Source organism: Anser anser (genome assembly GCF_964211835.1).
Source record: "Anser anser genome assembly, chromosome: 3".
Taxonomy (NCBI): domain Eukaryota; kingdom Metazoa; phylum Chordata; class Aves; order Anseriformes; family Anatidae; genus Anser; species Anser anser.
Genome location: NC_139722.1, coordinates 35287193 through 35304731, shown reverse-complemented (window position 1 = coordinate 35304731; position 17539 = coordinate 35287193). Strand labels below are relative to the sequence as shown.

At 41.5% G+C, this 17539-nt stretch overlaps 1 protein-coding gene across 3 annotated transcripts in view; it reads left to right on the top strand.

Annotated features, from left to right (window-relative positions):
• PHIP (PHIP subunit of CUL4-Ring ligase complex) overlaps positions 1-17539 on the top strand; it is a 115423-nt gene that overhangs the window by 20737 nt on the left and 77147 nt on the right. For all 3 annotated transcript variants that reach the window (XM_083830586.1, XM_083830584.1, XM_083830585.1), the window contains 3 exons: positions 1615-1775; positions 15253-15474; positions 16098-16198. In XM_083830586.1, coding sequence (XP_083686712.1) covers positions 1615-1775; positions 15253-15474; positions 16098-16198 — 484 coding nt within the window. The remainder of the gene's footprint in view (positions 1-1614; positions 1776-15252; positions 15475-16097; positions 16199-17539) is intronic.

The window sequence follows — 17539 nt, the reverse complement described above, 5'->3', positions numbered from 1 at the left end:
GCAAATACTTTTCGTACTCTGTTTTATTGTGTGTGGTTGGTGTGTGTTTTATTTTTTCTTTTTATGATGTGTCAGAAGCAGAAACGATTTATCTTGTGACTGAACTAATCTGGGTTTCCTGCTGTTCTAAAGTAGACTGTCTGTTGGCAAGGAAAAGCTTTGTCATAAAGCAAATGCAGCTGCATCTTTTTCTTGTGTAGGGGGAGGGTGAAGAGGATATTGCAGAGCCTTAAGGCAGTAGTGGCCCAGCGAGTTAGTGCCTCACCCCGCAGCGAAGGATCCTGCTCCTTCACAAAGCGTCTTGAACTAGGAAGACTTCCTTGAATCCCTGGGCTACATATGCAGGAACTGAAATATTTCAGGGCTGTTCTCATGGCCTGAAGCCAGTGGGCTTGGCAGTTGTCCATACCGCTAAGTGCTTTTGCTCCCGTGCAGAGTAGCTACTATCCAGTTTGCATAATGAATGAAGTTTGACCTGTGCTGACTCATGAACCGCTGTCTAGTTGGCCTGGGCCAAAACCGTGCAGTGCAAGAGGCTTGTAGCTCTTCACAGCTGATGCTGCTCAGTGAGTGTCATTGGTCCCCTGTAGTTCACTAGCACACACATTGCCCTGGTGGAGTGTAAAGAATGACTAACCAGGGGAGTGACGAGAGTAGCAGCTACCTGTCTTGACAGTGATGGATCTTGTTTTTCATGTGTAGTGCTGTGGATATTGCCGGGCATTTATTATTATTATTATTTTACTTTTCACATATTCAGAAGCAGGATATATTTGCAAATTTTATCACAATTCTGTGGAATATAAAATATATTGCCACTGTTTCTTTGCTCTAATAACAATATGGGGAACTGTTTGACTAATGTGTATCCATGCATGCAAGCGCTACCCTTTGCTGCTTTATCATTGCATGAGTAGCAGTTTAAAATTAATAACTCTGACCTTTATTTTCTTTCCATTTTGTTACAACAAAGTAGATTCCTGCTCCTGAACCTTTTTGGCTTTTAAACTTGAAGAAAAAAATCTTAAACCCTTTAAACAAAATTCTGTTAGTCAAAATCAGGGTTTGCTAAATTTGTATTTGGTTTTTGTTTTTGTTTTTGTTTTTTGGCCATAGTAGGCAGTGGTATTCTTCAAAACGAGAACTGATTTTATCTTGCAAAGGGTGGATAAATGTTTGATTATGCAGGTGTCTAAAACAGGTTGCCCTGGAGAGGATTTGAATGTTTTCTGGTGTGCAGTTAATAGCTATGGGGAAGCTTGTATGTATCTTATATTTGAGGTGGTTTCCTCCAAGGAAGCTGTCTTGGTCCTCCTGAATTTGTCACACTATGACATGAAGCAAAAAGCATACATTTAGGCACTTAAAAGTGGAAGTTTGATGTATAATACCTTTGTACTCTGCCTTGCACTTTACTACTTTGTTGCACATTTGTATCATAGGCTACTTTTGTATTAAATTTTCCCTTATTATGGTAAAATGAGAGAATGACTGTAGTAAAGTGTTCATATGAGAAGTGGTCCAGTGCTGAAATGAACTTTCAATTCTGGAGCAATGTTGTAGTTTATGAACGCAATACAAATGTTGTTTATTTTCTTTTTTCCCATTCGGTAGTGGATACCTTGTTTTCGAGAAAACTAAATGGAAAATACAGACTCGAACGCCTTGTTCCAACTGCAGTCTATCAACATATGAAGATGCATAAACGAATTTTAGGACACTTATCTTCTGTATACTGTGTAACTTTTGATCGGACTGGCAGGAGAATATTTACTGTAAGTACAAATTTTTTATTGTATAATTTTTTTGAAGTGCAGTAAGCATGTCATTTAACTGTTCCCCAAACCTAAATGTACTGATGTTGCATATTAAGAGCAGATGAATTCTTTACTGCTGTTACTCTCGGATGCTTTTTAATGACCATGCTGCTTTGCATGTTAAAATAGTTTCAGCATACTAATGTATTGGGTTTACATGGCAACGTTGTGGTAGTGGGGGGCTGCAGGGGTGGTTTCTATGAGAAGTACCCAGCAGCTGCCCCATGTCAGATCAGAGCCAGCTCCAGCCAGTCCAAAGGGACCTGCTGCTGGCCAGAGCCAAGTCAGGGAGTGATGCGGGGTGGGCCTCTGGGAGCGCAGATTTAGAAAAGGGGAAAAAAAAAAACTGCTGTGTGACAGCAGCTGGGAGAGTGAGGAATGAGAAAATGGGAGAGACCCAGCCCTGCAGACCCCAGGGTCAGTGCAGCAGGAGGTGCTCCAGGCAGGCAGCAGCAGTTCCCCTGCGGCCTGTGGAGAGGCCCCTGGTGGAGCAGGCTGTCCCCCTGCAGCCCACGGGTCCCACACGGAGCAGATCTCCACGCTGCAGCCCGTGGAGGAGCCCCCGGCGGAGCAGGTGGATGTGGCCTGGAGGAGGCTGCGGCCCATGGAGAGCCCCCGCAGGAGCAGGCCCCGGGCCGGAGCTGCAGCCCGTGGAGAGGAGCCCACGCAGGAGCAGGGGGTCTGGGGGGAGCTGCCGCCCGTGGGGGACCCGTGCTGGAGCAGTTTGCTCCTGGGGGATGGACCCCGTGGTACGGAGCCGTGTGGGAGCAGTTGTTGAAGAGCTGCTGCCTGTGGGCAGCCCCCGCAGGCTCAGTTCGGGAAGGACGGCATCCCGTGGGAGGGACCCCGCGTGGAGCAGGGGCAGAGAGGGACCGTGAGGGAGCGGCAGAGACGAAGCAGCAGGGACTGACCACAGCCCTCGTTCCCCTGCACAGCTCTGGGGAAGGAGGTGGAAGAGGGTGGATTTAGTCTGTTTTTAGTTTCTCACTGCTCTAGTCTGGTAGTGATAGGCAATAAATTACATTAATCTCCCTGTGCTGAGTCTGTTTTTTTCTCCCCCTCTTCCTTTGAGGAGGGGGAGTGAGACAGCAGTTGTGGAGTTCAGCTGCCCAGCTGGGTAAAACCACCACAACTAAATGTGACGATGACTGCTGATCCATGCAGTTTAGTCAGAAAAAAGGTAATTTTCAGTGAAATTACCATGTGTAGACTTGTATTCTCTGGGAAGAAACATAGCAAAATAGTGAACCACCACCATAAAATTTTAGAATTCTGAGAGGACAATCAATATGTAATTAAAAACTGTTTTGACTTTTTTTTTTCTGTTATTTTTTTAGAATTTAAAGCATGACTATTAAGTTTAACAGTCTGGTGATGTACTTAATATTTGTATAGCATGTTGGTGGAAACTAGAAGCCTGAAAATTAGCATAGTGCATTTCAACAGATGTTGGGTCACAAGGAATTGTGATCCATGAGATACCAGAAACTGTTTTTAGTGCCAGTGTTCTCAGTATTTGTAGCTATTTTCATTGTGTTGTTTTGGTGTTGTTTTTTTTTCTTTTTTGCTTTTTTGTTTGTTTTGGGTTTTGTTCTGTTAGTTTAAAAAACAAAGAGGATGTCTGAGATCAGTACTGAAAGTGCATTTTTCCCAAATAATGGGAATTACAAAAACAGATAGGTGCCAGTATAATTTGGATTCCTCAGCAATAGTCAATTTTAATGAAGCAAAGGATGGTATAAATACATACCTCATGTCAATGTGGGCCACTTGAGCTGCATTTATTGCCTTCCCACAAGTACTGGATACTTCTGATGCCTTTGTGGATTCAGGAGCTTGATTGTGTCCTTTCGAAGCTCGTGACAGATAACTCCGACAATGCAGATGAAAGTACAGTTCAGTTCTACGCTACGTATTGCAGTCGTAACTGCTCAAATGCTTTCATCACAGCCGCAAATATAACTTGCCCTTTCGCCCACATACATTTTACTTCCTGGCGTGGAAGGATGTGTGGTTGTAGGGACTGGGGCACTTAGAGAGTTATGAACAGACTTCTCTTTATTTGTTCACTTGTTCACAGTACAGATTTTCTTCGTATTTCTTTAGTTTTCATTGACAAGCTAAGTCCCTCAACAGTCATAGGCATTAAATTCTTACCATCTTCTCTAGTTTGTGCGTGATTAACCTGTCAGGAAAAGGGTCTCTCTGATGTTGTGGGCTTATTTTATACGTGACAAGGTAGAATGGGTTAGGGATTTTGTGTGCAAATATAAAAATCCCCCACGCTCATCGTGTTCGCCTCTAAATAAAAGCTTCTTCAAGGAAGCACCAACAGAAGTGCATGAAAGTCCTTGTTAAGTCTTATGATTCTTCATTTTTCTAAATCCCATATTCCTAAAATCTGTCGGCTTTGAGGGATGTCTGGTGGGATGTGTCCCTGTCTATGGCAGGGTGGTTGGAATTAGATGATCTTTAAGGTCTCTTCCAACCCAACCCATTCTGTGATTCTGTGGATTTACTAACTTCCCCTGAGTGCACCTGTAGGGAAGAGTAGAGTTGCACATTCCCTTGTGCTTTGCAGTGTGACTTAGAAGTGGCTACAGAGGGACAGTTCTCTGGGCTATAACAACAATTTATTTCCAAAATAAAAGTGGAAGAACCTGGAATAAAATAGAGGGGAGCAATATTGCTTCTGCAACCCCAGAGCTTTGCCGGTGGTCCTTTGGTGAGAGATAAACTGGTGTCCTGGTATAATTGCCAGTATAATTGCCTGGAAAAGGTCATGAGTTCACATCATGATTATTTCAATCCAGTGTCGAATAAACTGTCTGTAGAAAGTAATCGTAGCTGGTGAATTTTCATTTGGGGGGCTGGGGCAGAACTTCTTACCTCAGCATTCTCAGGTAAAGCCTGTGGGTTTTGTGTAGATGTTTAAGTGGTTAGTGATAGAAAACCAAAATGTTTTATTCTGCATTCAGTGGAATACAAGTTGCAGTTGCTGGTGTGATGTAGTCAATGGATAATCGGTGATGAACTGTCTTCTTTTAGTTGCATCTTTATGATGAAATGGGGACAATTCTTTTCAGTCTAGACCACTGCTGTTTCTTAAGCCCCCAGTGTAGTCAGTAGAACTGGGAATTTATAATCAGAAGGAAGGCAGACTTCATTCTAGACATCTGTTACCAGCATATAAATTTATATGTATCAATAGGGGATCATTCTTGCTCTGGTTTTACTCTAACCTCTAGCATTTAGTGTGACATTAGCTAGATAAAAGAGGTTGGTTTAGATTTATAATTGGGTGTAGAAGATGCATCATAACTATTTTCCTTCTGACCTCTAAAGGATTGAAAGCCTCTAAATTCAAGTTCTGTTTATGTGCTGCTTGAAATTAAAAGAAAGAAGTGATCTCAGCACGTTTTCGAGTCATACTGTTCTGAGAGATGTTATCTTTGCTAGGAAGAAGGTGCTCTTAGTTTGCCTGGAGGCACTGAAAACAGGACATTATGCAGTTTTCCTACTAGCTAGTAGGTCATGCAATGACTGGTTTTATTTACATTCTTTTAAAGATTTCACAAGAGATTTCTGAAGATCAGCCTCTTAGCTGTTTTTTTTTTTTCTGAATATACAAAAATATTCCTAATATACAAACTGGGATATCTTGCTAATTTCTGTTTTTAAATTAACCGCAATGAAGACAACCTCTTTCCTTGCAAAGACACAACTACCAGCTAGAACTACCAGCTGTCAGTGAAGAAAACCTAATTATTTTTGAGACTGTATTTTGGATCTCTTGAAAAGCGTGACTTGCAGAACCCATGCTGGGTAGTAGGGACGGGCATTGCTTCTTCTGGTTCTTGTACTACTTCGTCCTTCTTTGCAGTCAGAAAGTTGCCATCTTCTTTTCCGCCACCTTTATCTCCCTATCACCTCTGAGACACTCTTTCTAGGGAATAATAAACAAGGGTGTGTAATAACCTGTGGTTGGAAACTTTATACAGCCTGATTTGTTGGAATTTTGGCGGTTTCACTGCAGCCCACAAGTTTGTGTAGTGGTAGGAAAGCGTTGAACCAGTTTTGCTCCATACCTTGGTAAGGCTGTCATCACTTCTCTGTTGGTGCTGAACTTGTTCTAGGATTCACTTTGGACAAATGCTTTTAATAGGTGCATGATGCGTAGCAGTTGCAGACAAAACCTTGGAAACGTGAGCTGTGGAGTAAGCCAATGCCCTTGCTGGTAGAACTGAAGCAGTATTTGAAGAGTTGTGAATTGTCCCATTCAGTTCAGGCAGAATTTCATGGATTTATTTGAGATCTAATATTACTGTTTGGCCAAGATGCTACAGAATTTACTACTTTAGACATTTTTCTTGCTTTCTTGCTTGCTGAGACTTTCTAACAGTTTAATTTTCCTCTACAATGAAGAGGTATAACACATGCCTCTATAACCATCCTATAGCTGTATAGGCTATACTATATATAGGGAGAAGCCTAGTCTTCTGCTTTCCTCAGTTCAGATTAGTTAAATTGACCTTTGAGGTCTCTCCAGCTGTCAGTAAATCCTAGAAGTAGCCGCTTTTTTTTTTCCCCTTGTTGCTGACTCTTTTACATCTTTAAGTTATCTGTGCACAGATTGCTCTCCATCAATTACATTCTGCAAGCAGCTTTTTAGGGGTCTTGTAATGTGAGGTTTCGTTTATTGGGTGTCTTTCATTTATTTACTTACTTGCTTTGAACAATCTGTTCATCCAGTAGAATGGCTGCAAGCCGTAAGTGAGTAGCTTATTCATAATGTTGATCCTTACAATGTGAAAATTGCAGAAGCATGTTTTATGTAATATATACAGTGCTGCAGAGAGTACTGTTTGTGCAGCTCGAAGAAAAACGGGATAGTGGTTTGAGACTTCTAGACCGTGATGCAAGTAATTAATGTTAATGGCTTGGCTCTGTTCTCATGCATTTATTCTTTGTGTAAGAGATCAATCCACATGTGAACAATTTCCATCCCCACCCTCCTAGAGCGCTGCAGAAGTTCTAGGTTCCCTGTTCCCTTCTTACACTCTCAGGTCTCTGTTTCAGGGGTGAGGGTATTATTTGTCACCACGAGTTTCACACACCCACCCACCCCAACCCTTTATGTCTCCTCTGTTGATTGTTTTGGTGGTGACTGCGCTTCCCTCAAGAATATGCAAACTTGTTCGTTCTTGAGATCTTACACAGTGAAAGCAGTAGAACAGAGTGAGCTCATAATGCATTTCAGATCATCATTGTGTTAAGTAGGTAACGTTTTTTGGCCAAATTTTAGTTAAACATTCACAGACCCAGGGGGCTAGCAGGAAAAACTACTTGAAATAAAATAAATGGCAAAAGTATGTTTCACTATCTGTGTTAAGTGCTCTTGTCATTTGTAAAACTTCCACTAATCAGTAGTTGAAAAGAACAATGTAAATGTTTGAAGAATGTTTAAAATGAAGATATTGGTGCATTAATGACTCTAACTTTTGGAGGCATGGGAATTTTAAATAAATGATTGAGCTTGATGTAGAGTTTGAAGCTTTTTACGTTTTAGGTACAGAAGTGCAAATGTGAATCTAGGGAAACAGGAAGAGTTATGGAACCTTACTAATTGAGTAGTACTGGAAAAAAAACATATTTGCTTTATAGACAGCTTATATGTTTGTTTTAAGGAAACAAAGGGATTAAAACAATCTGCTTAAAGCTTTACAGGCAAAGCTTAGTGGAAAAAATGGTACCCTTTTTTCTCTTAACTCTGATTATAAAGCTTTAAACAGCAAGTTTGCTAGTTCTGTTGTAATCCCCTGTTAACTTGTTCACTGGAATTGATTTGAAAATGTGAATTACTGAGCTCGTTTCCCAACTTTATTGTTGAGCTTGTTTCTTTTTTATTTTTCGTTCTCTTTAGCATCTCAGCAACTTAAAGGGAATAAATCAGGTGATAAATGAAATTAGCCTGAATCAAGGTATTCAGGATGAGTGAGATTTGGAGCCTTTTCAAAAGTGTTAAATGCTCACAACTATAAATGCAGTTAAACAACTACAAATGAATGTAAGAGACACCCAAATCTTCTTTCTTCTTGTAGAAGTTCTGAGCACCTTACTGGGGGGGTCTTAAATTCTATCTATAAACTGAAAACTTCCTGAAAGTTATTTACTTTCTTTCCATACAGGTATTTGAGCTGAACTCAATGTAGCAATAAAGGTAGAGTAGATGGATAGAGGGATATCATTCATTGAGTCTTGCTTTACTGGGTCTGAATAAAAATAAATAAATCAGCAATCAAGAAGCAAATGGTCATTTCAAGGGTTTGATGCAAGTTTTGGGAGAGGAAGAGAGAAAAATATCAAAATTTGAAGTATTTAGCGCTTGGTTTTCATACCCATGCAATCTAACATGGTGCGGCTGTAGACTTTTGCATTTTGTCAGAATGGAATTTGAAGAAATGATGAGGTAACTCAAAAGAGCCTTTGGGGTTCCTGCCAGATAATTGGTTTAAGATATACTTACATTGCTGTATTGTGGGTAAAATGGCTAGCGAGGTCCTACTTTAGATGATGAAATTAAGGGAAATTACAGAAATTGCATTGTACTTGCTGCTAGAATGCTGTGGTTTTCTTTTTTTTAAATGATAACACACTAAGGATATTGGAAAAAAAATGAAGATAAATGCTCAAAAAAGTTGTGGCAGTGTCCAAAGTTGTGGAAAATAATGGCTGCTAGTAAGGTGCTATAGCATGCTTGAGGTTTGGAGCTTCTAGCTTAAAGGTAAAAGAGTGGTTGGATCATTGTGCAGTTTTATCTGTTACAGAGGATTTTTTTTTCCCTTTCATTGTTTATATTTTAACTGCTTTATGGAAGTAGGAGAAAAGTTTAGACTAAAATAAAGTGTAAAATTAATAGAGGAACATCTTATTAGAACAACTTTAAGGGTTTTGGTAATGCCTGACTATCTCAAGAATACTTTTAATTCACAAGGCTTAGCTTTCTGAGAGGTAAACTTTTTTAAATTACTGAACTTCAAGAAGGAATTGAACACAGGTTGTTACAGTGTATGGTATGTATGCAGGCAGAGGAGGGGTGAAGACATCTGTCCCCAGATTTTGTGTCTGGCCTTGTTCTCTGCCTTGGCTTGTAGAGCCTTTGTTCTGTCTCCTTGTCTCAGCCAACTTTTTTCTCATAAAAGACCCAGAGAGATGAACCCAGCATTTGTGAGGAGGGGATTAATGTGATACTGATGTCATAGGATTCACTACTGCACATCCCTTGTTCCTAGATTTGCACTTCCCTGCCCCTCTTGTGTCTTTAGAACAGCTGTCTCGGAAAGCAGTACCTCATTGCATAAGGCTCTTCCTGTGAACCAGGGGGCAGAAGTTTTTAGATTAAGGGAGCAGTTATCAGAAACATGTTTCTGTATACCATCCTCTTTCTGAGGAAGGTGGGAAGAATGGTGAATAGTCAATGGATATATGAACTGTGCTTTTAGAAATCTGGGCTCTTACTTGTGGTTATGTTCTTCTGTCTTCGAGTTGGAGTTTGCATATATTTTCACAGTTGGTGTTACTGAGCAATAACTGGCATGATTTCCACGTGGCTCTTAGTAATTCTTTGTTATGGAGGGCAGAGATTCAGAAAGTAAGATTACATTTGTACATCTTGGACTCCAGCTGGGAATTCCTAAAGACTCCCTTGTGAAGGCTGCAGAAGTTAGCAGCTGAGATGTCATACCTGTTCTAACAGCAATGTGAATGTGCCCTTTGCACATCTTCTTCCTGTGGTCTGGAATGCCATAGGTATGGAGATAGGAGATTGGGAAGAAAGCCATATGAATGCCAACTACAAGAAAACTATGTACATTCAGCTTTTCATGGAGTATGGTGGTTTTCAGTATCTCTGAAGCTGCAATGACTGTCAGCCAAATAGTTGTTGCTAAAGGACAAAATGCCCAAATCCTGAGGATGAATTACAGTGCTTTCTCACACTGGGAGCAGTATGGGGCCAAAACTGTCACCACATTGAATTATTGAGAGTGATACAGTTTTGTCAGGTTTCCAGCAGCTTCATTCATTCTGTTATTTGGGTTACTAGGGAAAGTACAGGAAGCATGAATTTCTTAAGGACAATATATAAGGTCATTTTACGACTTAGGTATTGCTATAAATCTTGTGATCTGCATGATCAAGGAGTAATGACTTTAACAAAGAGTAATGGTTTTAAACTAAAAGGGTAGATTTAGAATTAGGTATAAGGAATACTTTACTTGGGTATGGTGATGGCACAGGTTACCCAGAGAAGCTGTGGACGCCCCATCCCTGGAGGTGTTCAAGGCCAGGCTGGATGGGGCTTTGAGGACCCTGGTCTGGTGGGAGGTGTCCCTGCCCATGGCAGGGGGTTGGAAATGGACAGGCTTTAAGGCCCTCTCCAGCCCAAACCATTCTGTGATCTCCAGTTACCACAGAAACAATTGCTTCCTTGCAGATGAGATCATGTTTTCACTACTGAAACATGTAAAGAGAGGTTGAGTTATCAGTCAAGCAGTAAACTTCATCCCTTCATATCTATCGCGTTCTGGCAAAGAAGAAATAAAAGACTTATCATGAGCCAGAAAAGAGAGGTGGGGAGAGCACAGAAAGCCAGGAGCAATGGGTCGATGCTGACATACTTTGAAAATAGAGAATAGCGTGCTTTATGGGTTCCTGAGAGGATGAGTTTCTTTTTGTTACCTGATGAATAGGAGAGGTCTTGGTCCCAAGCTGAATCTGTGTAACTTGAGCAAGAAAACAGAAGTGTGCGATTCCTTTCTGGTGGAGAGAGAGCATTTGGAGTTGGCTGCAATTATTTTGAAGCCCCGAGACTTTTATTTGTGGTAGAATGGAGATAGCCATCAAAGCAACCCTGTGAGGTGGGGGGACTGCTACTGCTGGGTCTGATCACACAAACAAGAACTGCTTGGGGATGTGAAGGTCAGGGGCAGTCTTGGCTGCAGTGACCATCAGATGATGGAGTTTGTGATTCTGCAAAGAAGGGAACAAGGCAAAAAGCAGGCTCACAACCATGGACTTCAGAAGAGCAGGTTTGGGCCTGTTCAGGGACCTACTTGTAAGAGTCCCGTGGGTTATGGTCCTGGAGAGAAGAGGAGTCCAGGAGAGCTGGTTGGTTTTGAAAGATCATTCCTTCCAAACTTGAGAACAGTCTGTCCTGATGTGCAGGAAGACACGCAGAGGTGGCAGGAGGCCTGCATAGCTGAGCAAGGAGCTCCTGACAAAATTCAAACATAAAAAGGAAGGGTGCAAGAGGAAAAAGCAGGGACAGGTGGCTTGGGAGGAATACAGAGCCGCTCTCTGACCACTGAGGGATGGAGTTAGGAAAGCTGCAGACAGACAGGAGTTGAATCTGGCAAGGGATGCTGTTGTGGTTTAACCCAGCAGGCAGCTAGGCACCACACAGCTGTCTGCTCGCTCCCCCCCAGTGGGAACTGGAAAAAGGTAAAAACTCGTGGGTTGCAGGAGAGACAGTTTAACAGGACGGAAAAGGAAGGGAAAATAATAATAGTAATAAAAAGCATATACAAAACAAATGATGCGCAACACAATTGCTCACCACTCGCTGACCGATGCCCAGCCCGTCCCCAGGCAGTGGCAGCTCCCCCCTCGCCAGCCCCCCCCAGTTTTATTGCTGAGCACGACACCTCCTGGTGTGGGCATCCCTTTGGCCAGCCTGGGCCAGCTGCCCTGGCTGTGTCCCCTCCCAGCTCCTGGTGCACCCCCAGCTCCTCGCTGGCAGGGCAGCACGAGGAGCAGGAAAGGCCTTGACTTCAGTGCAAGCACTGCTCTGCCACAACTAAAACATCAGTGAGTTATCAGTATTATTTTTCTCCTAAATCCAAAACATGTTATCATGCCAGCTACTAGGAAGAAAATTAACCCTGTGTCAGCTGAAACCAGAACAGATGTGAAGAGCAGCAAGAAGGGTTTCTTCAAGTATAACAGCAGCAAAAAGAAGAACAGGGAAAATGTGGGCTTGCTAATGAAAGGGGCAGGAGACCTAGTGACAGAGGACATGGAAAAAGCTGAGATGCATGATACTTTCTTTGTCTCAGTATTAACTGGCAAGAATTGTCTTCAGGAATCCCCAGTCCTTGAGACCAGATGGAAAGTCTGATGAAAGGAAAAGAGGGTCAGGCTAGGGACTGTTTAAACAAACTGGCCATACAAAGATTCATGGGGCCTGATGGGAGACACGGGTAAGTGCTGAGGGCACTGGCCAATGTTGTTGTGAGGCCACTTTCAGTTATATTTGAAAGGTCACGATGACCAGGAGAGGGTCTTGAGGACTGGCAGAGAGCAAATGTCTCCTGTCTTCAAGAAGGTGGATCCAGGGCACTCTATACCATTCAGTCTCATCTCAGTCCCTGAGAAGGTGACAGAGCAAATCCTCCCAGAAGCAATTTCTAAACATACCAACAGCAAGATGATGAGCATAAACCTGTGAGGGGGAAATCATTCCTGACCAACTTGGAGCCTACTATGATGAAACAAGTTAAGTTGGTGGACAAAGGACAATAGTGAGGATATTGCTTGTCCTGACTAGAGCGAGGCTTTCAGCACTGTTATGACATCCTTACTGACAAACAGGTGAAGTACAGGCTTGGTAAGTTGACAGTGAGATTGACCAAAAATGGCCTGAACTACCTGCTTTGAAGGGTCATTATTGGTGATGTGAAGTCCGGCTGGAGACCAGACACTAGTGGTGCACCTGAGGGTTTGGTTCTGAGGCCAGTATTGCTTGATGTCATCTTTAATGACATGGGTGATGGGAAAGAGCTCACCTTCAAACACTATAGAGCAAAACAAGTGTGGTTGCTAGTTCCTGTGGGCTGTATTGCCATTCAGAGGGACCTCACATGCTGGAGAAACAGACTCGCAGGAACTTCATGAAGTTTCACCGAAGGTAATGCCAAGTGCTGCCCCTGAGGAGGAATAACCCCATGCACCAGTAGATGCTGGGGCCTGATGACCTGGAAAGCAGCATTGCTGGAAAGGTCCTGGGAGTGCTGAGGGAGAAAAAGTTGGATATAGGCCAGCAATGTGCCCTTGAGGGCACTCAGCCCGGATGATGTCTGGACTGTTTGGTCTGGTTCTGGGTTCTGCAGCACAAGAAGGACATGGTCATGCTGGAGAGAGTCCAGGGAAGGGCTGGGAAGATGGTGGAGGCATTGGAGCATCTGACACAGAATGAGAAGCTGAGAGAGCTGTGATTTCTTAGCCTTGTGAAGAGAAGGCTTGCAGGGATCTTATCAGCGTGTGTGAATATGTGATGTGAGAGAGTCTTCATCTCTCTCAACTTTCTCAAAAAGAAATGGAAGCCAGACTCATTAGAGGGTTGTGACAGGACAAGAAGCAATTGGCACAAACTAAGATTATACCAAAAATGAGTGGGGCAGAGGTATGGGAGAAGTTGTCCTGCCCACTGTCTCTGCATTCATGGGTGCACCTGTTGAAGAGCTGGGAAGAAATAAATGTCATTCCCATAAAAAAGTCATGCCCATCTGAGGAAAAGCAGAGGAATGACAGGTGGTAAATCAAAATTACCCACCAAGACAGTACAGAAATCAAATGTGCAGTTATTTTTTAAGTTATCTTGATTTCACTTGTCTGGAGTTCCCTGCAAAGCATTCTGCAGGATTAAAATGTCACTAAAGGTCCAAAGTAACCTTTTTGCACATGTTGGAGAAAAAAGACCTTCTGTAAAGAGTATACCTATAGAAAAATGCACCCTCTCAGTATGCTTAAATACAATCAGCTTTCTTTTTACTCTTTCAAAAACTGTGACTATTGTTGTATCCCTGTGTGTAAAGAGATACGTTGTCATGTCTAAACTGATGTAAACAACGTAGGAAGAGAGAAACTATTGTGAATAACTCTGAGTCAGAAATAACTTCTTGCTCACTAAACAAAAAGGAACCCTGAGGAAGTTGTCTGGTTTGCTGGCTATTGGTACAAATGCAAATGGCTGTGTAATTCGTAGGTAACTGCAAGGATGCTGTTCCCTGCCTTCTCCCAGATGACAGTTTTGAATCTAACCTAATGTAATGAGTAAATTTTAGCTACCTTTTCAAGTAGATAACTGTAGCATTTTTAATAAATATGTTAAGCAAATGAGGGTAGATCGTCCATTCCTCAACATCAACATAATGTAAACAGATGTGTTGGTATCTATTAAAAAAAGAAAATCTTGTATGCGTTCCAATAACTAATAACTGCAGGATGTATCTGGGTTCCTTTTTAAAGCATTTTCTGGTGTTTTTGCCTGGCTCTTTGGTGGAACGGTTCTACTTCGTACCTAGTGTTTGTGCTGGTGAGCAATTCCCAAGTGAGGTGTTGCTGTGCTGGGACCAGGCTGTCCAGAAAAGTAGCTAAATTGAGCTGCAGCACCGTGGGCTTTTAATAGTTACGTGTATGTAGATTAAGGAGTCTATGAAATAAGACAAATATGTATCATTTATGCCCTTACAAAAACAGTAATTTTGAAAAGCAGTTATCAGTAGTTTCTAAATATTTTTGAGACTTCTGGTTGCAGGCCTGTTCACCAAATGCCTGCCAGTCTTTTAAAAAAGTGGTGGCTGTTCTCTGTGCTTTGGATACCTTTCTTAGAAATGCGGACAACAGTATTGTCCTACCTTCCCACTTCTTCAAAAAACGAACAAACAAAATACACACCAACAAGCAGGCTAGATAAACTTGCACAGATACAGTGTGGGTAGACAGAAGAGGAAAAACCCAGGTGAAATTTTGTGACAATGTTGTCTTGTTATAACTTGCTGCAGCATCTGTGCGTGTCCATTAGTAGATTGGTGCTCTGGGTGCTAAACCCAACACTCATATTTATATTTGTTCTGAACCTGAGCAAATAAACAAAGCCTATACAGGAATGGCTGCCTTCAAAGCTCACAGGCGGTTTGAATCAGTAATTATGGAACTTTGTTACTGTTCAGTCAGTGTCTGTGAAATGGGTATAATGCTAAATGAAAAACACGGTAGCAATTCATAATTCAGTTTCCCATTTAATATACCTTTGCATTTCAGTGTATTGCAACTGCTTCCTTCTTCAGTTTGTGCTGGAGTTTTGAAAAGAAGTGTCATGTCTTGCTGAGGAGGTTAAATCCACTTTGCTATAAGATTTGTTGTTTGTGTTACAAATGCATGATTTGTATCTACTGTTGAGAATTACTGGAATCTAGTGTTGTGTTTTGACTGCAGAGTGGAAAGCTATTGAAAAGCAGTTAGAATACAGTAAAAGAAGGAAAAAAATAATCCTCTGTGATACTGGTCGTGTTGTTCAGTTCTTTGTCTTTGTGAACTGTAACATTGAAACAACTAATGGTATGATTGAAATGATTTATTTCTACCTTACTTCCAGGGATCAGATGATTGCCTTGTAAAAATCTGGGCAACAGATGATGGGAGGTTGCTGGCTACCCTGAGAGGGCATGCAGCTGAAATATCTGATATGGCAGTGAACTACGAAAACACCATGATAGCTGCTGGGAGCTGTGATAAAATGATCAGAGTTTGGTGCCTTCGAACTTGTGCACCCCTAGCAGTTCTGCAGGGCCACAGTGCATCTATAACGTCATTGCAGGTAGGTTTTTGCTTTGCAAAGTCACCTAAGCAATAACACGCACTGTTTGTCTGAAAAAGAAACCACTTGAGAATGTTCAGTACAATGAAAATGCATATTTGGCAACTACGCTGTGAAGGGAGAAGGAATTTTCGTGGTACGCACTGCAAAATGGCAGGTTTATTGTCACAATATCTGACCCTTGAAAAATGCCAGGCATAATGCTTGTTCGAAATAAAAATTGCATGATGCATGGGGACAGTTCTGTTGTGAAATACGATTTCTTTGCAGACCATGATTCTGACTTACAGGTACATTGACTAAAGTCAGTGTTGAATATGGTTTGCTTTGTTTCTGTTTAGAGTTGCATGCTATTGTATGGTTTGGATTGTGGGGAGGGAGAACCCAAAGTGCTTTGGCAGGTACCCAGAAAGATTGTTCTGAATATATAAAGTTATTCTGAGAAACATTGTTATTGTGGTATTTATTGCAGTTTATTTTGTTTTTTTTTCTTCAGTATGGTTTGATACTTTTTTTTTTTATGTTTTGTTTAAATGAGAAGCCAATGACTTGAGGAACTTCTTAGCATGTCCGGGACAGATTAACAGACCTTTTCTTTTTTCTTCCCCTGTTTCCCCTCCCAGTTCTCTCCACTATGCAGTGGCTCAAAGCGATACTTATCTTCAACCGGGGCAGATGGAACAATATGCTTTTGGCTGTGGGATGCTGGCACCCTTAAAATAAAGTTAGTTGCTATTTTATTTCTTGTTATTACTTTGTAATCAAGAAAGACCTACTAACCTTGGAGAAAAACCTTGTCACTGGTTGGTTTGCTGTCTGCAATTGTTGGATATGATCTATTTCTGTGGGTAGCTGTAACTTGCTTATCTTTTAAGAACTAAGTTAATAACATAAGCAACCACTGAGGTTTTTTGTTCAGGGAAACAAATCAATATATACCCTTTCTTTTCTGTAACTATTAACCAGGTAAAAAAAAAAAACAGTGACATTTTTGTAACGTGATGTCAAAGTTGGCTTTTTTGTTCTATTCTCATCTCTTAATCCCACATGAAATGAAAATGGTGTTGAAAAATTGCACTACAGGATGATTGCAATTGATACTTGAAAATCCAAATTTTGGTGGGAAAAGGTAATATTCTAGCAAGAAATTAGGATGGGATTATTTTTGGTTTGTTCTTTTCTCATCTCTAAATCCTTTCTTAGTTGCTCTTTACTGTTGCATGGTATGAAGGGGTACTCGTGGGCAGTTGTGTATCAGTGGATGAAGTTGAGTCTGAAGTTTCTGTTTTCAAAGTATAAGATATGAAAAATGTTGCCAGGACCCTCAAATGGAGTTAGTTTTTTAATAAAGATAACTTCTACAATGGCTTTCAAGTGCTTTTTGCTCCTTCTTAATTGTGAAGCATCTGGAACCTAAAATTGGAAATAGATGTTTTAATAATCACTGATAATTCAGTTTTGAGGAAGAGATCTCTTCCCTTTTCTTAATGAGAGAATAGTGGAATTAATGAGACTTAAATGGGTTATACTACATGACCTGGGAGATGAATAGTTGGATGACTCATGGAGTTGGGTGGAATTTGTCTTGAGGTAAAACTTGGGAAGTGAGAAAGCTGGTATCAGTTGTTGTAGAGGATTCTCAGGTGATATGTAAATGTAGAATGCAGAATTTAAGTGAGATGCACTAGCAAATATTAAAAGAAGAAAGTGTTTTTTTTTCAGTAATGCTTTCACATGTAAATAGTCGCAGTGCAGTGGCACAGAGAAAACAGATGAGTTCAGGTGTCTCTTGCAGAATGGAAAGGAAGGAGCCTGGTACTCCAAGCTGTGCCAGTGACTCATGTTGCATAATGGCAGAGTGCAGAGTAAGCTTTGAGACTGGAGTTTGTACCACCCTCAACTTCTGTTCTGGAGGTATTTTACATGTTGAGTTTAAGACAGAGGGACCCTACATCTGTCTCTTCAGTCTGGAAGAAGCGAGCGTGAAGATGAGACCTCGTATAGTTACGAGTGTCTTGAGGAGGTTGTACAACGACCAATTGCTCGTCGGCTCTTACTGTGCTAG